Genomic DNA, 24,496 nt, shown 5'->3' with positions numbered 1-24,496 from the left:
AAGCCCTTCTTGTTGGCACTCCACACCAGGTTCAGTCATCCTCAATAACTCATCTCACCTTCGACGGCCAGGTCATTCCCCTCTCCTCCACAGTCACTAATCTCGGAGTTAGGTTTGACCCTCACCTGACCTTTAATGACCATATAAAACACCTGTGCAAAATCTCCAAACTCCGCCCCACTTTAACCCTGTCAGATGCAGAGAAGCTCGTCCATGCCTTTATCTCCTCAAGACTGGACTATTGTAATTCGCTTTTCTCTGGGATCACTGGCAAGAACATTCAGAAGCTGCAATACATCCAAAACAGCGCTGCCAGGATCCTGAAGAGAGTCCGGAAATATGAGCACATAACACCGATATTACACTCACTACACTGGCTCCCTGCCTCTTTCCAGATTGACTACAAAGTCCTAATACTCACCCATACATGCAGAAATGGGCATGCACCTCCCTACCTGCAAGAACTAATTACTCCCAAAACCTCCACCTGCACCCTCAGATCTGGAAACAGCTCACTCCTCTGCGTCCCCAACACCAAGCTCCGCCACCAAGCAGCGCCACGCTTATGGAACAGCCTCCCTTACCACCTAAGGGCAACGCAGACGCTGGACTCCTTTAAAACTGGACTAAAAACATTTTAAGAAGCCGTTTTTGGCTTTGTGATAAATCACTGTCACTAAGTTTTCTATTATGCTTATGTTTACTAGTTTTATTTTTATTGTATTATTATAGTTTGTTTCTACTTTGCTGGCACTCTGAGATTCTTTTGAATGAAGAGTGCGTTACAAATAAAATGCATTATTATTATTATTATTATTATTATTATTTTGCAAGACAAGAGAGAGCACAACGTGCTGTTGTTCAAACTTGCTCTATACTCTGTTACTATTTTTCTAACCATACTGAAAGACCACTCTGAGGAGGCATTGCTATGTGGAATGCAAAGTAATGCCTTCATCAGCCTAGCCAGCTGACTGAAGTGCTCATCTTTCCCTACAAGGCCCCAGAATCTGGCTGAATATACTCATCTTTATTGTGTAAGACATGATTGCGTTTCATACATGATCTGGCAACTTTAGAACATTGGACAAACATTTTGATTTGATTATTAATCAAAAACGTTTGGCCCTCGTAAATTAGAGATAACCGGGCGAAATTACAAAACGGGAAGGTGGCGGGAGATGGGCCAGAATAGAAACCAGGAGAGTTGGCAGGTATGTTTGGGAAACTTGAACAAACTTCACAATACCGATGCACTGCGCACTAACTTTGAGAGTTATTTACCGTATTAGTTCAATGGCCTCATGGTGGCAGTACAGTACAACAAGTAGAGCTAAGGACTGTATTTTACCTCTTCGATATTTTTTTCATAGGTTTATCACCTTTCATTATTGAGTGACGTACTTACCTTTCATCCTGTGCTGAGCGCGGAGCAGTCATTTCAGTGTAAGGCTGCCAGATTTTGAAAATGAGATGATCAATTATCTGTATCACAGACTTGACAGCCTGAACCCGATAGTCAACTGTATACAACCACGTCCAACGGGCTTTAAGACACCTCGGATAATATGGCCATGAAGCTTCAGTTTAGCCCATTGAGTTTAGCTGGGCTAGTTTACAGGGTTGACCACTAACTGGAGCGACGCTAGCAAGGAGGTGGTGTCAACTCTGTGTCAACCACGGTATCTGCAGTAGCTGGTTATCTAGTCACACTAGCAAGCCAAAACAAACCTGCAGAACATCAGCCTTCAAGTAGCTGTAGGCCGCAAGGGCTCGGGTTTTAAGCCGCACGGCTATTAGTGCGTTTGCTGGCTAGCTCATTGTACAATTTGTAGCTCATAAACGAACGTTAGCTAACTCTGCTCTTGGAGTCTTTCACGTTACGTTATCGAGATAAAGGGCTTACGACAAAATGAAAACTGAAGGGATAGAAGGCACGGAGAAGTTTTCGAGCCCAGGCAAAGGGCGAGGACTAAACGCCCTGAAACATTTCAAAGTCGGGGACCTCGTGTTCGCCTGTCCAGCGTACGCATACGTTTTGACAGAGAATGAAAGAGGTGCTCACTGTGAATTATGCTTCACGAGGTATGTCACTCAAGACATTCGTCATAACAATGTTCCTGCTGCAGCTGCTGTTGTTGTTACCTGTCTTTAGTCTTGGTTTCCTGTTATCAGTAACCGCTGGCATCGGATTTCATTGCAGACATAAAGATTGAAAGATACAGGATAAGGCAAATACGATACTGACCTGACCTGAGGCACTATAATTTCATAAGGGAATCATGTAATTATGGAATGACTAGCCTATTTAACAGAACCATACACAATATTGATTCTTAAAAAACTATTTATTTTAGGGTTATAAAATATGTCATGTCGTCTGCAAGGGTCGTTAAACTTAATTAAACTGATTGGCACCACAAAGGTTACAGCTAACTTTACCGTCAGCGGGGAATTCATGTGACGGTAATGTTTCACAGTATATAACTACTGTAAGCTAACGTTAACTTTACGTCTATAGTCAGTTGATTGCTATGGAAGTTAACTGCAAACATGTGCATTTGGCAGTCCTTTAAAGAGAAGTAGCCAATTGTCCTATGTCTCGGCGTTTGTATTACAACATGCAGCTACGTCTTTATTTTTGGCACTTCATACTTCGGAGAAGGACTACCACCAATCTCATGACACTGCACTACTGTAATGAATGTGTGCACCAGCTTGCCTTTATCACACATTATAAGTTGTGTTGTATTATTAAGTTTAGAGTCTAAGTTGTATTCAGAATTAAAAGTACGTGTGCTTAGTGCATTGTTTCCAGGACGTGTCTGACAGATCTAGGCCTAGACCCACGTTAAGACTAAGAGTAACATTGAATTATTGTGTCATTCACCATTGTGTCGACTTGTGAATTTTCACAATTTGATTTGCAACTTCAGTGGTTTGAATGACTTTCAGTTTCCAAGTGCCAAAGAGTCACCAGAGTACTCTTTCTAGAAACAGGGTTAGCCTTCTCTCAATGGCAGATGGTCAGCGAGAAGGTTGTGCCTATAAATGTCTCTTGGCATGTCTTAAGACGGTATGTCACTTAAGACCCTCTTGAAATATGTTTCTTACTGAGTAATGCACTGCTCTTTTGATGACCTGGGTTTTCTTTCTCGTTTCCTTTGACAGACGAGAGGGCCTGTCCAAGTGTGGAAAATGCAAACAGGCCTATTACTGCGACGTAGACTGCCAGGTAAAGGGAGACCTGCACAGCTCTCACACAGAACTAAAGAGAGACGCTCAGTTACATCATCATCATTGTGCGTCCTTGTTCAGACATGAAACCATCACCCCCTGAGCTATTTCATGACTCCATGTATTGATTGATGAAATACAGGTCCTGTACAGACTGTCATTATCAGGCGCCTAATTAGTGTGCTTGCCCGAAGGGAAGCACAGTATTGTTATCGTCAAGTTTTCTTTATTTATTTATTTATTCCGTACGTTTTTCTTGCAGCTAACTACTCCTCGCCCGATTGAGCTAGAGACGCCATTCAAACACCAAAACGTCCGGCCCGATCCGGTGCAAGCTGCTATGACTTTTCGTGGCGGTACCCCATGCCACTCCTTTTTTATCCCTCTTTTTCATCCCCTTTTTCTCTCATTGACTAACATGGGGAAGGTTGAGCCATTGTGACGTCACGCACTCTAGCCAACTGACATTAGATCAGTTGACATAGGAGAAGCTCTCTTAAATGCCAGAAGTGGTTAGATAGAGAGTGCAAAATATTAAAACGAATGTAGTGGCAACAGTTTCAGGTACAGTTTATACACCCGCTCTAACAGTGTTAACCAGTATGTGAGTAACGTGGGTTTTATTAAGCCATAGCGTGTGTAATGTGTAGCTATTTCATTCCGTTTGTTAACCTTTCCGGCTGTCTGTATACCAGCAGCAGAGCGGAGCATTTCACTCCCCTGCAATCTCGGAATGAAATAGCTACACAATACACACGCTATGCTTTAATAAAATTCACGTTTTACGAGACACCAACAGAGGCACAACCGACAAGTCTTACCATTGAAGATCTTTGACGTTCGGTCTGAAACTTCATCCAGCCATCCAGGTTAATCCAAGTTGTTATGGAGAACGACAGTTGCATCAATCATATTTCATTAAAACTTCACACTTCTTACATTGGACATATCCACCAGCCTAATTAGAATCTGCATTGTCTACTGAGCAGAAAATTCTCCATACAGTAGATTTCCCTTCGTTTAGTATCATTTTAAACTTTCCAGATGACTGTATTGCCCTCGCTCGTCAAGTGATACGTGTCCAGAAACAAGGCTCCTTTGACTGGATAGCCAGAGCTAGCATAACTGCCATTGAAATCCAATGGTAATGCTACCTAGCTAGGTATGCTAATTGTCGGTATCCATCGTTAACTCGTTAATCGTTAACCATCATGTCACTGGCTTTAATTTAAGAATGGCATGTTAGTAGTACATTTAGTAGTACATTTAATATCAGTACACTTGATTCATTACTGCTGATGTGTTACTTATATATGTTACTTATTAGCAGCTAGCTAGCCACTGTGTTCCGATGTGTTTTCAGTTAGCATTAGCGGCAAGCTAACTGCTGTAATAGTTGAGTTGAGCTTCAGTTAAGACGCTGCGTACCGTACTTCATCATCACATTCGATTATTTATTACAAACAAATTCGAATTCAGCTGTAGGCATGAGATCTGTATCTTGGAGACTAATTGCATCCACAATGTAAGTACTGCAAGCTAGACTACTATTACTATGCAGTTGACACAACACAGGAGGTCCCTGGGCCTGAGAAGGGAAGGGAATGAGTTTAATGTGGCTATAATATGGAATTTTAAATGTGCCTAAAACTAGACTAAATTGTAATGAGTTTTCGAAAACTAGACTGAAACTAAGAAGGATAACTATGACTAAATGTGACTAAAACTAATATGCATTTTTGTCTTAAGACTGAATCTAAAAATAGCTGCCAAAATGAACACTGAGATAGGGGACCCCTTAATCTGCAATTCATGTTTGCTAGCTCTAATCAGATGTACTACCTAGGCTTATAAGAGAAGACTAACTTTGTATGGCAACGAACACCAATAACTAGAACTAATTTGACAGACTATAAACCAATGTGATACACGTGCTCTCTATCTATACAGTAAAAGTGTTGCTTACGTTTGATACTACACCTACAGACTAACTCTAACTGCATTAAGTCTAACATATAGGCCTATCTTACAATAAACTTTAAGTAAAGCTGGCTATGTAACCGCATTCATTCTAATATTGTTGCAGAGATGTTTCCTTTTACCAAGATAGCAATTTCAACAATTCACTTAGCTCAGTAAGTCAGTATAACGAAACTCTGAGATACCCTCATATGTCTAAACGTCAGTGGAGCCAAAATATAATGGTTGAGCTTGGTTGCTTGCTAAAATATATTGGAAGAAGGCCCCACTACACTGATTGAGTAGATGTAAATACATGTTAATTCATAGGCACTTGTTCTCTCTGTCACAGAGCAAGCACACTCTCGCAGTTCGTTCACGAAACGCATTCTAGTTAAGTTAATGAGTTATTAAGTTAGTGAGTTATTGAGTTAATGAGTTATTAAGTTAGTGAGTTATTAGGTTTCCTCCGGTAGGAGGTAACCTATTGTTATCGTAGGTATTATTAGTGTGCTTGCCCGAAGGGAAGCACAGTATTGTTATCGTCAAGTTTTCTTTATTAGTGTGCTTGCCCGAAGGGAAGCACACTATTGTTCTTCGTTTTTTACTATTTTTTTTATTCCAGTAGTTTTTCTTGCAGCTAACTACTCCTCGCCCGATTGAGATAGAGACGCCGTTCAAACACCAAAACGTCCGGCCCGATCCGGTGCAAGCTGCTATGACTTTTCGTGGCGGTACTCCTTGCCACTCCTTTTTTATTCCTCTTTTTCCATCACCTTTTTTCTCCATAGACTTGCATGGCAGAACTTTGAGGCATTATGACATCATAATAGGCTCATTAAACTGGCTTGCACCTGTGATTCACTGACAACTCTCACTGACACCTGCGCACGGTTCCTCTTCTCTCTCTGTCCCTCTCCATTCAACTGTATAGCTAGGAATTTTAAGAGACACCTTCCATACCAGGGCTCTACTCACTCATGCATACTCACTCATGTTTACTCACTCGTGCATACTCACTCATGCATACTCACTCGTGCATACTCACTCATGCATACTTACTCATGCATACTCATTCATGTTTACTCACTCATGTTTACTCACTCATGCGTACTCACTCATGTTTACTCACTCATGCATACTCACTCATGCATACTCACTCATGTTTACTCACTTGTGCATACTCACTCATGTTTACTCACTCATGCATACTCACTCATGCATACTCACTCATGCATACTCACTCATGCATACTCACTCATGCATACTCACTCGTGCATACTCACTCATGTTTACTCACTCATGCATACTCACTCATGCATACTCATTTGTGCATACTCATTTGTGCATGCTCATCCAGCAGGGAGAGCTGGAGAGCTGACACCTGCCCCAATTCCAAGGCACTTGTTCTCTCGGTCATGGCCGCAACAGAGCAAGCACACTCTCGCAGTTCGTTCACGAAACGCATTCTAGTTGAAATTTGTTGTTGAGTGCGAAACAAGACTACAAATCAAAATCATTCAAACACATTGAAAACATCTTATGGGATAACCCTGAAAGGAAAGGCGGAGAATTATACATAATTTCCTCATAATAATGCAGGGCCCTCATTGTAATGTGTCTTGTCAGTAAGGAATCACATTTTAACCCCATGGTTTGATATAGGGACTAAGTTTTGCTGAGGCAAATGATCTGTACTTGTGAAGTATATGTAGATATTAAGACTCCAATCCTAATACATATGTGCATCAGAGGAAAGAGAAAAGGAAAACATAGGCCCCATGTTTTAAGCTGAGGTTTGTAGAGTCCTAGAAATAATACATAGAAGAAAATAGGGCGCCAGTGTCCTGAAAACAAATAAGGTTTCATATGCCACCTGTTTATTGGAAAGGATTCGTTTTCATCCATACTCAAATTTAGGCTGGACCTGTCGTTGCGATGGCAATCCATCCCTTTGCATTAGGGATCAATTTGCTGTTTACTCGCCAAGATGCAGGATTTTGTACATCCCATTCTTCCCAGCCACCAGAAAAGCAGTGTTAAGATTAATTCAGTCTTTTCTCTCCTGAGATTTCCACAAATAGGCCGCTCTGTCCTTATCTTGGGAAGGCGTGAGTCACCAACAAAGAAGGGAAAAGAAGGGGTGAACTCTGTATTTATTTAGCCTTTCATCAGAAGAAAAAGAAACAGCGAGGGAGTGCTTGTCTTTTGTTTTTAATAAACCCCTCAAAAAAAGTTCGGAAACGTTTTTTCGGTCGATTATTCCTCCCCTCAAATAATACCAACTGGTATTGTATTGTACATCGTTGGAAAGCCTGATTATTCCCCTTTACAACGAGGTACAACTTGTAAGGATTCGTGGAATGAGCAACACGGCTAAGCGTGTGGGTAGCGGCCCAATTTTTTTTGCCAAAATCCCCTACAATTTTCTTCTGTTGGAATTCAGTGAGATATCGGAATGAGATTCTGGAGCCAGTGGTGATATTTCCAGAATCTGGGACCTAACTCCATCCTCCAGGATGACAACGCTCGCCCCCACAGAGGCAGGATCATCACAGAGTACCTCCAGAATTTTGGAGGGGACAGGATGGAATGGCCTGCCCTGAGTCCAGACCTCAACCCAATTGAATCCTTGTGAGATCAGCTTGGGCATGCTGTACGTGCCAGAGTGACCAACGCAACCATGTTGTCTGACTTGCGACAAATACTGGTTCAGGAATGGGATGCCATCCCACAGCAGTGTGTGACTGTGACCAGGCTGATGACCAGCATGAGGAGGAGGTGCCAAGCTGTTGTGGCTGTGTATGGATCTTCCTCACGCTACTGAGGGCCCTGACAGTGTAAAATGAATAAAGTGTAAAAATGGCCGATACGTATTCTGTGGGAGAATCATCCAATCCACGAAGCAACTCAAAACAAGAGTGAATTCCAACAGCAGAATATTGCAGGGAATTTGGCACATTTATTTGGGCCGCTACCCACACAGTTAGCTGTGTTGCTCATTCCACGAATGCTCGATCCTTACAAGTTGTACCTCGTTGTAAAGGTGACTAATCAGGCTGTCCAACGATATACAATACAATACCAATCGGTATTATTAAAGGGGAGGAATAATCGACCAAAACATTTTTCCAAACTTTTTTTGAGGAGTTTATCATTTATCATTATCATTTGTGCCTGACCGTGCATCATGCTTTATTAAAAACTGACCTGTGTCACTCCCGCAGAAAAGCGATTGGCCCATGCACAAGCTGGAGTGCTCAGCCATGTGTGCCTACGGAGAGAACTGGTGCCCCTCGGAGACGGTCAGGCTGGTGGCCAGAATCATCGTGAAACAGGTGAGGAGGAGACTAGAAAGGAGGGATAGGGGGATGGAGGAGAGAGGGAGGGGGTAGGGTTGGTGTGTGGAGACAGCTGAACATGCCAAAGAGGGCATCAAGGGTGAACACTCTGAAAAAGGGGGGCATAGAACACCCCTAATAGCGCCTAAGCGCTGAACACCTACATGTTTGTAGGTATCAAAACACATGCAAATGTAATAATATGACCCACATTCAAAAATATTAAAAAACATCCAGGCTGGTCTTCCTACAGAGCAAAAATCAGGGTGTATTTTGTGTTTTGCCAATTTGAAACACTACAGTCTGCAGAACACTTATCAGTCTGGTCTCTCTTGCGTTCCAGTGATGTGAAACCTTTGCCATGTCAGCACCAGAGAGCCTAAGTTCTTGAACTTTAAAGTTCTCTTTTGTTTTGTTTGTCACTGTAGTACCAATTTTTGTGGGAAGTGTCTGGAATTAATCTCAGGAAATCTACCTGTCCTTGCCATCCTTGAAATGACATCGACATCATGTCCAGACATAGGTTTGTTTATTTGTGGAAAGATGCAGACAGTTTATAATGCTATGTATTTGCATTACAGCCTTCAGAACTATTTTGGAGGCTGTGATGAAAGGCTCAATACATCTAACATGCAGTGGCGGCTCGTCCATAAGGGCGATTGGGGCGACGCACTGCCTATGGGAAAATGAAGAAAATAAAAAATGATAATTCCTGATGTATAAATTAAATTGCACGACTATGTAAATGTAAATTTCATATTTTTTTTCTGTCGGATTCTACCACTAGACCGTCTGATACATAGATATCTATAATAAAGGCTAGATATCCTGCCTGCGTTTCTGGCCGACGGAGCCGAATGTCCGCACATTTCGGCCATTTTGAGGACAGTATAGCTCACTCCCCCTTAACATTGTGTTGGAAGTGGTAGGCCTACTTTTTAAGTAACCAGAACTTGCTCAATTTTCAACCGATTTTCAAACGGGTTGGTTTGTTATAAACGTAAGATATTTCTTATGGCACTACATACTTATGAAGAATTATAAACATGGGTTTTCATATGAAAATAACATTGACAGGTCTCTGACAGGTCTCGTTTCAAGGGAGTGTTCAATAGAGCAGGTTGCACAAAATTCTGGCATCTTCATTGGCAATAAAGTCCGCAATTTCCTGTCGAAATCATAATGTAAGATGTTTAACAAACCAACCCGATTGGAAATCATGTGCAACTTCAGTTTTATTATGTGCAACTTAAGTTATATTGAAAAGAAAGAACAATTATGCCTCGCCAATTGATGTAAAATGACTGATTCACAATAGCCGTGATACACAATTAAGCTGCACATTTCAACATGTTCAAGCATCCAGAATTATTACCAAGGTAATGACGATTGTAAATCAAGTCATTTGTAAATCCGTCAAAAATGTCCGCGAGATAAGAGTGTAAACGATTGTGAAGATCACTGACGTTACCTAACGTACCACTGATCCCTACCGGAAGTATACTGTCCTCAAAATGGCCTCCTGTGCGGACGTTCAAGAGACTGCCGTTGCACCCCCTTGGTCTGATATGCCTCTGTATGTCTTTGTCGAATCAGGTAACAGTCATTCAGTCAGCCTAGAGTCGTGATTCAAATGGCCCCGCCCCTTCAGGGCGATCTTGTGCGAAATGAAAATCGCCCCAGACTCCCATGTTAAATGCGTTTTTTTTCACAAAACAGAGCTCTACACTTCTCTCAATGCATTCTCTATGGCTTCCGGGAGGGCTCGCCCCTCCAAGTCTAGTCATAAGTAAGCGACGCAAAAGCCTATGGTAAAACGCAATGAGGACGTCACACAGCTTCGACAAAGGCATGTCAAGATGGCACCTGTTCAGCATAACAACTCCATCCGCTCTTTGACAAAAACTTCTTTTTTAGTCAGCGTAATATTGAAGATAAATTGACCAAAAAAACAATTAGGACTTCCTAGACCAAAAGTATCCATTCAACAGTTTTCTACAAATAGAGGGAAATTGGAACCAAAGAAAATCGCGGTCGTGAAGTGGCTAACGTGGTCTGTATCTATATACCACTGTCACTTTTCATAGGTTTCACAGTGTGAACTAACTTTAAATAATTTTTAAGGTGATGAGTTATTTTGCTTTTGTAAGCCAATACTTTCAAGATCAGTCAATAAATATCGTTGGTTTTGACGTATGTTGCCCCCTTCTTTATGTTGTTAGTGGACATATCATGTGTCCTGTTCAGCTATGTTACATCATACAACATTTGAGACGTGTGGATTATGAAAAAGTGGGAACATTTAATGTGGAGCCACATCATTTTTGCTTATGAAGGCTTCCATTGAACTGATATTTTTAATGATTTCTTTTTTTTCTTTCAAACGGATGGTTTGGTTTTGAGAGTGTGAAATTGCTTTGGCTGCCTTGTGTTTGAGTGTGTGTGTGGGTGAGGTGCTTGTGAACACTTGTGCTTAGTCGCTGGGTAGAGAGACAAGGGGAAGAGGTGTAGTGCTTTCACATTCTCAAGAGGTTGAGCTGAAAAGTCAATGCAAAGTAGCATCTCTTGGCCTGTGTTTGCATGTTGGGTCGGCTGTTAGACTTTATCTGTCACTACAGAAAGTTTTCATCACAAATCGCATTAACATTGTGCCACTGGAGAATGATTTAGCCATTTCTGTTATGAACCATAACAGTAGAGCTGGTTAGCTGTGCTACTGTGATTCTAAGACAAGTGGTTGATCACCAGAGAACTTGTGGTGTGTAGCACAGGAAAGAGAACCCTCTGTCTTTTACCACTGAAATATAATTTGAATTAGGTATTCGAGTTGGCAAGTTAATGTTGATTAAGCACACTTTTTACATCTGGTCAGGGAGAGGGGGAGGAAAACTTGTTGCCTATAAAAGTCAAATTGTTGCATACTATCTCTATACAAACACACACATTATAAGTAAAGAACTCTGACCTTTTAATACATCTAATTCAATCTGCTGTAACACGTTACTAGACAAGAGCAGGTGAACATAAACTTTCTAGTAGCAGATCTGAATTCTGAGCAAGACTTGGTGCCACAGCAGTCCGGACCAGGAGCCTTTACTGAGTTATCCAGCATAAGAGTCACTGGAACACATCATATCAATCACACTAATGTGTTCACCAGAGATAACTACTTATCCCAGTGGGAACCCCAGTAACGCATTTGTGAAATTCATGTGATTTTTTGTGTTTTCCTTTTCATCAGAAACTGCACAAAGACAGGACACAGTCTGAGCGGTTGTTAACCTTGAAAGAGTTTGAATCACGTAAGTACAGTTGAGCTATTCTGATTCTTTCAATGAGCTACATTACCAGGACGTTTTCTGAACGTACTATCAGCTTTAGTATGTGACCTAACCAGTGGCGATTTTAGCCTGAAATTTCAGTAGACCTACGTATATAGACCAGTCAGCTACTATGGGCTGCATTTTGAGTGGCAGCAGACATCCTTTTTCAAATACATTTCACATGCTTTAGCGCTCAGCAGGACACAAAGATGTTGCCTATAATAATAATAATATTGCATTATATTTTAAACTCACTCTTCGTTCCAAAGAATCTCAGAGCGCCAACATGGTACGCACTATAATATTATAGCATTAAAGTAAAAAGATTAGACAGACACATAGCTTCAATAACTTGCATAATTTATTAAACAAAACTTTGTAAAAACAAAAAGGCGACATCCTTTAGCTTTTGTCTCACCAATGCTGATCACTTAAAAAGGAAGCTGGCACGAGGGTTCTTTGCTTGAGCAAACCTCTCGATTACTTTGTTGTTAAAATCCAGCAGTCCATTAATGAACGAGTTTTCAATAGAAAGCATGGAGAGGGCATTCAGTATCTTTTGTCCCATCGTGTTCCTTGTGAAAGTCTTAATCCTTTTCAATAATCAACGTTATTAATTGTATTAAAAAACTCTTCCAAAGTTGTCGAAATCTAGCGATAGCTAACCAACCTGTAACTGGAATTGATCTCACACTCAATGTATGTTTTTTTTTTTCTTAGTCTGGGGGTACAGTTCTCGCGGGTTTCGCATTATTCCAGTCTATATTACGTAGAATACGTAGCTTACGCAGTTTACGTCTAGGGGCAAATTTGAAATTGCCCCACGTCTCAATGTTAACTTTGGCCTGTGTGGTACGCGCTCATTGGTGTTTCTATGGTAACGGTGGGGCAGCGTGGGTCTTTGCCCTTCCGGAAACCGGAAACGTTGCACAAAGCAAGCACCATATAGACATATAAACGTTCATTCATGTCTATGGCAAGCACACAGGCAGAAAAACACTCGAATCAAATGACTCCAAAACAAGAATATAATGCTTGTGAGTCAAGTTTATTCACACAAATATTTACGCTACTTTGTATATAAAAAAAAAATATATATATTTATAGTTTGCCACAAAGTAGGAATGGATTGAGCCTTCTGCACTGCCCCATCTGCCCCTAATGTAGAAATGCCACTGGACCTAACCATTTTCATTTAATGTGTATGTTGACAAGTTGGGGGCATTTCACTGTACATATTTGAGCTGCAATGCGATGAATATAACTGCATCCAAGGACATTTTCACACCTATAGTTTGTTTGCGTTGGTCCGAATCAGTTGATGAGTTTGTAAACTTAGAGCGTTTTTCGCTATGGTTCGGTTCCTTTTCACACAGAGCTAACCCGAATGAATCATCACAAACCACATGAAACGTTCACTCTGCTTATTGGTCAGATGTGTCTGGTGCCGGAGCAAGAAAGTAATAACTTCAGGAAGATCACCCTGTGTTCTGGACAAAAACATTGCCATTGCTCCATGTTTAATTGCACAGCAGAGATGACAGTTGCTCATAACCGTGGTAATTATCTGGGTTATATACCAGGCTAAACCATACCAGCAGAATGCCGAATGCACTTTGAGGAAACGTCTTGAAAATAAAACACTGCCTCGCAGTTTGTAAAGAAGACATGCTGCCTTCAGACTGAGCAGCAATGATTTTCTCAAAGAAATATGCATTAGTCCAAAACACAGGACCTTCTTCCTGTGTTAACTTTCCTGCTCCTGCCCCAGACACATCTGACCAATAAGCAAAGTGAACAGTATCCTATGATTTGTAGTGATGCATTTTTGTTCGCTTGGATTTTTCTCTGTGTGAAAAGAAACTGAACCAAGAGGAAAATGCAATTAAAGTTTACAAACGTATCAACTGATTCAGACTAGAACTAGAGCAAACAAGCTAAACATGTGCAAATGCCCTGTAGAGACTTTCTGTGCGTCAGACATGAACACATGAAGTTACAGAGATGTATGTGATGTTTATGAGGGTGTGAGTTACAAAGTGTCTAACAGATAGTACTTCTTGTTAATAATGACGCCACATAATCTTACTAAAAACAGAGTAAAGTACCATTTCAACAAAATGTAGTCCATTAACAACAATAAAATGTTCCAATGCAAAATCTGTGTTTAACTTTTTAAAACTTGACTGATCTCATTTATCCAGCATCCAGTCAAATCCACCCTATTTGGTTTTTCTTGTGAAAGTAATAATGCCTACCACTGAAGGACTTAAAAGTGCAGTTTGCGATTCTAATACCATACACTTTTTGTCAAATTCAGCAAATTTCTTCTCATGGTCCTCTAGCTGTCCGTTCAGCGTGGTTGACTTGCTCTGGGTCTGTAAACGCAGTGGTTCGGACTGAGCAATCCCATTAAACTGTGCTCCAGGAGCATGGAGGGCAGGGGTGTAATTTGATTGGCTGTAAAGCTCAAATATCTACAACCTTTCGCAAAAACGAAACAGAATCACGGACTGAATCTTGTAGTCTGAACTATTGTGCAAAGCTTGTGTGTCATAATTGTCTGTGGTATGTTGAGGTGATTTTCAAGGACTCTCGTCTCTCTCCAGACCTTGACAAGCTTGACAACGAGAAGAACGAGATGAATGAAGCCGACATCGCTGCACTCCATCACTTTTACTCCAAACAGCTCGACTTCCCTGACAAGGCCACTCTCAATGAGCTTTTTGCTGGGGTAATGGGGCATTTCTGTAAATATTACTGATGTAGCCTAACTTTGTTTGTTAGATTATTTTTATATTATCTTCTCATTTTTTACTGTATCATCATCCTGTGGTGATGGGCATACTTCACAACACAAATTACGGGTTATTATTCAATGATGGTGTGTCAGCAGCTACTGGCCTGAAGTATGTTAATATCTAAGCCACAGCCAAGTCATTAAGGCCTGATTGATGCCAAGATGGCTTCGCCCATGTGGTATTGCCCATGTGGTATCCCCCTATGTCCTGTGTGTCCCAGCTGCTTATGCCCCATTCACTACCAGCTGCTACCTCCCCCCATCCCCCTCCCCTACCCCCTGGGAGGCTTCACCACCTTAAAAGGCCTTTCCACTACTACATACCACAGAGGCCACCGCGTACCCATGTACTCGCTCGCTTCCTCGTACACCACTAATTTTCAGTCTCTCTCTCCCTCTCTCTCCATTCCCATTGGGCTCTTTCAGTCTCTTTCACGTTTCTGTTTGTCACTCACAGACACTCATGCACACACATAAACTCAAACACACATAGATTTGCCCCCTCTCTGCACCTTGGCAGATTTAGTTGCCACTATGTCTCCAGGTCTCTTTTAAGACCCTCCCCCACTCCCAACCTTCTCTCTCGCGCGCTCACTCTCTCTCTCTCTCTCAAAATCACCCCCAACCTTTCCCGTTCACTCTTCACCTCTCAGCTGCTCGGTGCTTGTTTATGTAGGCAGTAGGTGTCAGTCGACACTGCACTTATTCGGGTCACTGCGGAACTCCCAAAGGCTAATCTTCCCTCAGTACCACCTTGAATGAGACCAATGAATTGAAAGCCTCAGCCTCTTATCAGTAGCTTAATCAAAATGTCTACAATGGCCTGATATTCAGCTGATTACATAATCACATGACATCCAGAACAGAGTTTAGTTTTAATGTAAATCTTGTTTTGTCAACAGGTTAACAACAATGGGTTCACCATTGAGGACGAAGAGCTGTCTCACTTAGGTTCAGCAGTATTCCCAGAGTAAGTCTCTTGTTTCAGTTAGTTTTGGTGGTACTTCAACCTCAGAAGCCAAGTTTTCAGTGTGGTTCATAGTTCAAACCTAGCTAAGTTTCTGAACCTTGTCTATGTCAAGTGTTTGCTGAGCTTGACCAGAAAATAAAACTTTAACAGGACTTAAAAAAAGAATAATCCACTTGAACATAAACTGATTGTTTTTTGGCAGTAAATTCGGTCTTACATTATCTCGCTTGTAATTGTTCGGCTGAGGAAATGTGGTCATAGACCTATATTTCCACTCACCGCTCATTTTAAATCAATGAATAATGTAAAATGTTAAGCCCTAGAAACATTTTTATCTGCTTTCAACCCTGAAGTCCTTGGTAAACTGACATCAGACATCCCTCATTTTGATGCACACTGACCATGGGATGTGAGCAAGCTTCTAAAAGCTTTCCCTGCTATACAGGACTGATTGAGTAGTCTGGCATGAAATGACAAGACTATGACCAAGTCTGTTTGGAGAAATGGATGACTGGCAAAGTGACTGCAACAGATTTGCTCTTGAAAGCTGTAATGATGTGTTTATGAATAATACATGAGGCGAATAATGTTGTTGGTCTTGGTTGTGCAGCGCGCTGCTGTGCCGGTGGTCCACACTGAACTGGCTTTGGGCATTTTGAGGACATTCTATTTTAGCTCACCTTGCGCAGGGCCTCTGCAATTCTCTTTTTAGGCTGCACTCTGTGAAATTTTCCTTCTCTCCTTCCTGCAGTGTTGCTCTGATGAACCACAGCTGTGACCCCAATGTCATTGTGACCTACAAAGGGACAACGGCAGAAGTGAGGGCAGTCCAGGATATCAGCCCTGGAGATGAGGTGAGGCAAAATCAAAGTAGAATCTTCTCACCTGAAAAGACGACGACAGTGTTGGTGTTTAAAGGTGCAATGTAGGTTTTCTCTTTCTCTACGTTTGTGGCCTACCATGCTGTAAGAAGGTGCACCCTCCCCTAGTGTTGCCACCATTTGTTTTACAACCCTGGCTCGTAGGGAAGCAACATAATGAGAACTCAAAACCCCAAACTTAATTTAGAACAATAGTGTGAAGTGTAAGTGGGAGAAAGGGTAGGTGGAGTGTACGCTGCATGTCCTGCTGCCAGGTGTGAGAGAGAAACAAACCTCAAAAGAACAGATACCTTAGCCCCATGTCAAAGTACTCACGACCTGGAAAGGTTATCAGCCAAAACATTATCCCGCCCGCAAATGTGGCAAACCTTCAGGCCGTACCTCTGGAGGAACAAGCTTCACCACATTAACTGCTGGTTGGAGCCTCTCATGCTGTTATGGACACGAGGGGGTTACGATTGTTAAAAACAAGCAGTGGTGCACCTGAAACATATACATCAAAGAGCTTCAATGCAAGAAGAATTACCAAAGCTTATTTTTTAATAGTAGAATAGTGTTTTGGATGGCCATTACATTTCTTTAAAAAATAGGGCCGAGGATGTTCCACCCGATGAATATCATAAATGCAACAATCCAGTTCCAGCACCTACATCACTACAATCCATAGAGAGCTTAAAGGGCTTGTTGGAATCTGGAGCTGCAGACACAGGGGCATTACTCAACAAAGGCCACAGGTTTGATAGATTATTGTTTCTTATTGAGTACAGCACAGTCAGGAACAACATGTCCTTGTTTCTTCCAATAGAAACGCAGTCTATAACAAAGAGGCCACAGGGGACTTTTTTGGAAACGGAGGCAGACCCAGGAGGTGTTGATTTAAAAGGCCGCGTCTCAGAGGCCGCAGCTGGGTATTGTACCACAGTAAAGCTTGTTTTATGAGTGAGGACGAACTCTTCTGCGAGAACAGCAGCTTGAGCCAATGTCACCGTCTTTCGTCCGTTTAAATACACACACAGCCTCTGGCAAACATTTCTTGAAATTCTTCAAGCAGTATGAGGTGTCGGAGCTGTTCTTTAGAGTTATGTCTCTGAGATGAACACCTCCAATTGAACAAATTTAAATGCTGACAATAAGCTTCAGGAACCAGCTTACACTTTCAGAATAGCCTCTTTAACTTAGTCATAATTTGAACTCTGTTCAATACTCAAAGCAGAATATGCATCCTGTGCCTTCCCCACAAGAATGCTATGTAAAAAGAATGTCCAAGACTGTTTAGGCCACTTTTGAAGTGGCAGACACACGATACAAATGTGGAAAATACCTCTCGATATCCTCCTCATAAGGAGGAACTAATCTAATGTGGCTAGCCACATCAAACTAAGATCTTGGTGGTGGAGAAACATGCCTCATCGCCAAGTCTTTAGAGACTCGTTCATGTTTTGACGACAATTTTTTTTCCTTCAGTTTAATTTGATCCTGCCTTTCCTCCAATTTTTTTCCCTTTAATGCCAACTCATTATGCCTTAACTGAATAGCAGCTTCCAACATGACAGGAGATACAGGCATTGAAGGTGGAGAGATTTTTATAATCTTTGGAAATATCAATTTGATAATTAGATGCCAGCTGAAGTTGTTCCTTAGTAAAGTTTTCAAGCAGCTCAACACAAGGCTGTTCACAAAAACCTTCAGGAGTTGCCATTATTTCACTAACTAAAGTTGCTGTCACCAGTTGAAGTTACTGAAATCAGCAACAGCTAGACACAAATGAGGCTCTACACAAAGAACCTACTGCTACATATTTACATGAGCACAAAACAGCTGCAATACCAGATTCTAAAGTAGGCCTGGATACTACCCTTCAAGCCACTAAAAGATTACCTGCCCGAGGCAAGTACACAATGCAACCTGCTGGTAATCCTAATTAAGCCTAAAGCGTTAAAAACTCAAGGTGCTACTAACCTACAGATGTTCTCACTACACCTGAACTAACTCTCCACCACCTCCCAGAAAAATGGCGAGTATGTTTGCTTGTATGTTCGGAGGCATACCAGGCCCGAGTCGGCTTTTAACACTGAACTCGGAGTTCCACAGTAAACCCAAGATGCAGTGTGCTGAACAACCTGAACCGTGCCCCCACCCTAGAATAGCCTCAAAACTAAAAAAAGGAAAAATAACAAAAGAGTGTCCGTTGGAAGGACTAGTGTCCAGCCGGAACACTCCCCCAATCTATCCAGAGAGCTGCAGCAGTGACTGTAAAGATAAAGCCACTCAAACAACTATACTCTCCAAACTGAAGTCACATCAAAGGAGGAAATCACAACACTGCATTACTTCACAAACTAACAAAGAACTAAGACCTATGAGATCACAAATCTAATGGAAGACAAATAACCCAAAAAATCTTCTGAAAAATATGGATGAGCCCCCATTATGTTACAGCCCTAACCTGAGGGAAGCAAGATAATGACGAACACAAAACCCCCAACTTAATTTAGAACTATATTCATTAAAGTGTAAAGGGGGAAAGGGGAGGTTGGAGTGTAATATGCATGCCTGCTGCCAGGTAACATCTGCAAAGTGTGTGAAAGAGATGGCCAGATGTGGCACCTGCAGGTAATCACAGGTGATGACAGATCTGAAAATGAGGGAAACGATCAATAACACAAAGCCAAAAATACCAGGCCTTTAACACTTGGCAAGAAAAACACATTTTGCACTTAAAAAAAAAAAAAAAAAAAATTTGGTTTGCACCAACACATACGCCCACACTTGTCTTTGCATGTAAATGTTCCCCTACAGTAAAAACACTCATCCACCTACTCCAGTACATTTATAAACACATGAGCATGATCTGATCATGCACTTATAGACTTTCAAATGGATGTCTGAAACTTTGTTTTGTTAATGTTTATGCCGTATATAAGTAGCAAATGTGCTTATTTAATATGATTCATATTCTACGGACGGGCAAGAATTCATATGGAGTATTTAGAATCCAGTGTCACTGTGGTGTGTTCTGGTCTTGTTCTTGCTGTAGATTTTCAACAGTTACATCGACCTGCTCTATCCTACGGAGGACCGGAATGAGAGGCTGATAGATTCCTACTTCTTTGAGTGTGATTGTCCAGAGTGTACCTCAAAATCCAAGGTATTGTGCTAAAGACGCTTTATCTGAGAATTGATCTGCCAAATGTATGACTAAATTTACCTCACTGAATCTTAGCATGCCATTAAATGGCAAAAGTTCTATGGAGTTGAAGGACTAAATCTCAGTCTGGGTAGTTTGGATGGAAATTGTTTAGTCACAGTCAGATTTAGTCAAGACAACAAAATACTGTTTTGGTTCTTTTTCAACTGCTGTGTGAGCGCTGAATTGAATGAAATGAAACTACACACCACAACGGTCAACCTTTTTGATTAGCCTCCATCTCCTCTTTCAAATTTCCACAGGTGTCAAGTTCCAGCAATTTACTGCAGAGTATTTTGTCACATAATGAGTAACTGAAAGGAGATCTCCTGTGTCCCTGACTAACTGTTCTGCCTCCTCAGGATAAGGCCAAGATGGAGATCCGGAAGAACCTGAGCACGCCGCCAGGGCCGGAGGAAATTAAAAAAATGGTGACGTACGCCAAGAATGTCATTGAGGAGTTCCGGAGGGCAAAACATTACAAGAATATCCTTTTGTTGCCCTTTACTTTCCTCAAGAACACACAGCCTTGTGGTTCACGTTGTTGTCAGTATGAGTTTTACTGTAGGTTTCTCTAAAGTTAGAATATCTGTATAAGTGGATACATTTCAGTTTTGAATGTGGCTCATTAAATACAAGTAACCACAATAACCTGTTATAAAAATGTTATTTGCCTGCATTGTAATATCACAATCAAATAATTTCACAAAACATAATGATGCCTTCTACATCATAAGATAGATAAAAGACAAGCTTAAAGCTTTATGGTAGACACTCCTTGTTTAAGCCCTTGACTCTGTAGTACCCCCAAATGAACTGTTGGAGATCTGTGAACTGAGCCTGGAGAAGATGGGCGCTCTCTTTGCGGAGACAAACGTGTACATGCTTCACATGATGTACCAAGCCATGGGAGTCTGCCTCTATCTACAGGACTGGGACGGAGCCATGAAATATGGGGAGAAGATCATAAAGCCATACAGGTAACAAGCAATGGGAAGATCCATTAGTCTGACTAATGTGAATTGTGACCAATTGGCCAATTTTGATCCTTGCTTTGTGTTGATTATGGTTTTCTTGCCCTTGTTTTTGCAGTGTGCACTATCCTCTTTATTCTCTGAACACGGCCTCGATGTACCTGAAGCTAGGTAGACTATATTTAGGACTGGAAAAGAAGTCACTTGGAGTCAAGGCTTTAAAGAAGGTATGGTGTCCTACTTAAAGCAACTCCGTAGTCGTACAAAGATTCAAAATTGGAGCATCTGCCTAAAATTATTATGTGCTGAATTTTTACTTTACTTTACTTTTTCAGAAGTGAAATACATTCATTTCATCTCTGTATAAACCTATCAGGATGTGTCCACCTCTTCTATGATGTTAAGAAACACATATTAAGTTATTTAGTTATATACAGTATATTTGTACATATAGTCGTTCTTACTAAGCAAAGCACTCTTCATCTCAGTGGGGTTTTTCACACCTGGCATTAAAATGCGCCTTAGCAAGTTTGTATCTAGATGTTCTATGATTTTTACCACTTTTAATTACATCTGGTATCAACATGTGTCTCCAGTGTCCACATTGAGAGATCCGATAAGATCCAGTCACCGTGTCAAGCTTATGTCACAGCCTCCTCTCGTTTCTGCGGGTCCAAAAAAAAAAAAAAAAAACATAGAAGATGGTGGCCAGCCTTGAAACTGCATTATTGTGTTTGGTTGCTATTTAAGACCTCGCTGGTTTGCAACAGCAGCGCAAGATTACAAACCTACACAGACATAGTTGTCGTATGGGGACTGACAACACAATTGCATTTACACTCACTTGTGTTCAATGTGGTTACAACACGTCCCTGACCACCTCCAGAGGTGGTTTAGCCGAAGGTGTCACAATCTGTCCTCAATGTGTCTTTAGTGCATTTACACTTGGACTTTCATTTGGTCAAGCACTATCTGAGTGCAATCCGCTCACCCAAAAACGCATTCTAATGCCAGGTGTAAAAAGCCCAACTGTTATCACTATTTCTGGTGTTGCATTCAATGTAGTTCATCTAACACCACATCTCTTCCCTGTCGTCCAGGCACTGGCCATAATGGAAATTGCCCATGGCAAGGATCACCATTACATAGCTGAGGTCAGGAAAGAGATTGAGGAGCAGTAATGAGAGGACCATTGGAGCGCCTGAACACCCTGATGTTTTGCACCAACAGAGCTGCATGGCATGCATCTTATACCTCTACTTCAGTCCCTACAACCAACTGATGTCAGAACAATCTTCAACTCTTTTTAAGAAATGTTTCACGTGGACAATTTTGGTGATGCACACCTGTCAGCATCGCAAGTTACTCACTTGTGTGTCTCTTCATCTCTGTATTTTTTTTAGTTTGTTGTGGATTTGTTAAGTGTTTGATAGAGCACCTTGTCAGAAGAATAATCTGCACTGATACAACAAGGGCTTTTTCTTTCTTTTTTTTTTTTTACAAAAAGGCCACAAAGCATAAAATTCATCAAGTAACAAAACTGTAGTAAATGGATCTGTTTGTCCTCTTGCATATTGTAGCAACATATGGGAAACACAAAACACTGGTGTGAATCAGAACGAGACGAGAATGTATATTATTTTCAGTATTGCCAGTTACAAAGATATTGCAAAGATATTGCATGATTTATTTTGCACAGACCACATGCAGTAAAGTTATGCATAAAGTTCAATGAAAATTGTCTTGATTATCTTGTTGTTGTTTTTTCTCCAATTGACTGTCATTAGGACTGCATTTGGAAATAACTCACTCTCTTAAGTCTCTTTTTCATTAATGTTGTCTCTGGTTTGTTGTCCTATTGTTATTTACTGACACGTGGCATGGGCCATACTGGAATGCAAAAAAAAGAAATATATATGTACCGTTATCAACCTTACAATAATAAACTCCAAATGCAATTTGAGTTATCATTGTTTTGTTTGGTCATCATTTTTGTTTTTTAGATTGACATGAAGCTTTTTTCTTCTGTGCAATTATTTGTAATTTGCTCCCATTTATTTAGCTTGTAAAATCATGAAGAGGCCTATACTAGTTGTGAGCGCTTTCTGACTGTAACCATGGCAATGGTATTCAGATGCCTAAACTTATCTGCCAAAGGGAGCGTCTGGCCAGTTTCCCACAGGCAACTGCAGTGTGATGGTAGGATGTGACTGGCTTCCATAAAGATCAAAGCTCCCAAAAGGCAGATAGTGTTATTTCAGTGATACATAATCATGGGTAATTGTTAAGAGGTTTGACTGAGCCGTTAAGAAATAAATTGGTGAAATGTACATGATAACCCCATACTTTGTTAGTAAGAGTATACTTGCAGAAGTAGTGATATCTTGACTGGGTTTGCTGTGGGCAACACCACTCCATCTGCTGTTTGTGTACAGTGTTGCAGGAATACACTGCAACGTGCCTAAATCTGAAAATGGTTCTTTGACTTTTCTGATAACATTTCCTGTCAAAACAGCAGCTTGGAATTTGTTTTGGCCATGATTAATAACTATTATCTGTGTAAATTGCGTAATAAGGATAACTGTGATGACTAACTAGTGAAACTAAATACAAGAGCACGTTTCAAATGGGCACAACCTGTTTATGGACTAGGAAACAGACGGCCAAACGTCTTCAGCGTAGAAAGACCGCGGTGGGTGGGGTGAAATTTAAATGTTTTGTCCAATCAATTTTGAGGCTCTGGTGACGTAATTTTTCACATCCAATCACAAGGGTACGCTTTAACCAAAAACCAATCACAGAACTGGATTGTGGATTACGACAAAAAGAATATTTTTTGAAATTTGTGTTCTGAATCATTCACATTCATTTAATTCACACACGGGATTAACATACAGAGACTAGCGGCAGTTTCCATACAAAAAAGGACTTGGTGCCTTTTTGGAATTATAACGTTAGATCAAAGTAAGTGAATATAAATCATATATTTTAATATATCGATTGACTTGCTTGCTATTTTATCGTGGCGTTTTCTATCTACATAGATGTGCAATGTTAAGTGAATATCCTCTGTATTGTGTGAATTGCTAGCTTCGACCATCGTTTACATTTAGTGCTAAAAGTAATGTTAGCGTGATGGATTGAAATCATAACTTCATTTGCTCTCATAATCATGAATTGCCTTTAGTTTATATTGTGTAACTGCAAATTTGCACCCACTTGGTTGCACAGTTAGGATAGTAGCTGCTGCTAGTTCTATTAGCTATCTAACTATAACTAACTCATGGGCAATTAAGCGTAATGTTACAAATCGCTCTCTAACTTTAGTCATGTTTCCAGCTAACTTTGTAGCAAATCGCTATCAGCTAACGTTGAATTTATATTTATCTGTTACCGCCATCATCATTTGTGCTACTAATCTTTGAAAGTTTACCAACAACGTATAATATGTCGGCAAATTAGACAGGTTTAAACAGTTTGTTTTGCAAGGCTTGGAACAGGATGTAACGTAAAGATTTAAAGTGCACCGTGCAATATACAAACAACGTCATTGTTTTGGAAAATATGTTTTTTTACATTGATGGAAAGGCTACACGAGGTTGACATGATCTAACGTTCATTCGGAAGTCATATTACTATTTTGTGATCATTGATCATAACACAATAGCTAATTCAGCGAATGTTTTTTACGTTCTCATCTGAGCATCTCTCAAGCTAACATACATTCCTGCATAATGATATAGCTTGTTGTGACGTAGATGTTTAACGTTGCTTGCTTGTCTGTAGACTATGCTGATTTAAGTAGAGGCATAATCTGAATCAAA

The 24,496-nt window shown here is 40.8% G+C and overlaps 1 protein-coding gene across 1 annotated transcript; it reads left to right on the top strand.

Moving 5' to 3' along the window:
* Nucleotides 1-1,633: 1,633 nt before the first annotated feature.
* Nucleotides 1,634-22,635, top strand: smyd2a (SET and MYND domain containing 2a). Its single transcript, XM_080850121.1, has 12 exons — nt 1,634-2,085; nt 3,172-3,235; nt 8,424-8,534; nt 11,779-11,839; nt 14,470-14,594; nt 15,563-15,630; nt 16,382-16,484; nt 19,549-19,659; nt 20,061-20,184; nt 20,504-20,678; nt 20,791-20,899; nt 21,773-22,635. The coding sequence occupies exons 1-12, from the start codon at nt 1,913-1,915 to the stop codon at nt 21,851-21,853; spliced, it is 1,305 nt and encodes a 434-aa protein (XP_080706247.1). The 5' UTR covers nt 1,634-1,912; the 3' UTR covers nt 21,854-22,635.
* The last annotated feature ends 1,861 nt before the right edge of the window (nt 22,636-24,496 follow it).

This window comes from Sprattus sprattus (assembly GCF_963457725.1).
Source record: "Sprattus sprattus genome assembly, chromosome: 13".
Lineage (NCBI taxonomy): Eukaryota > Metazoa > Chordata > Actinopteri > Clupeiformes > Clupeidae > Sprattus > Sprattus sprattus.
Note: the sequence above shows the minus strand (reverse complement) of the source record. Positions and strands in the feature narration are given on the sequence as shown.

Coding starts and splice junctions, on each gene's coding strand:
- smyd2a (XM_080850121.1), top strand. CDS start 1,913: ATGAAAACTGAAGGGATAGAAGGCACGGAGAAGTTTTCGAGCCCAGGC. Junction 15,631..16,381: donor GGTTCAGCAGTATTCCCAGA/GTAAGTCTCTTG, acceptor TCCTTCCTGCAG/TGTTGCTCTGATGAACCACA. Junction 19,660..20,060: donor AGTGTACCTCAAAATCCAAG/GTATTGTGCTAA, acceptor CTGCCTCCTCAG/GATAAGGCCAAGATGGAGAT.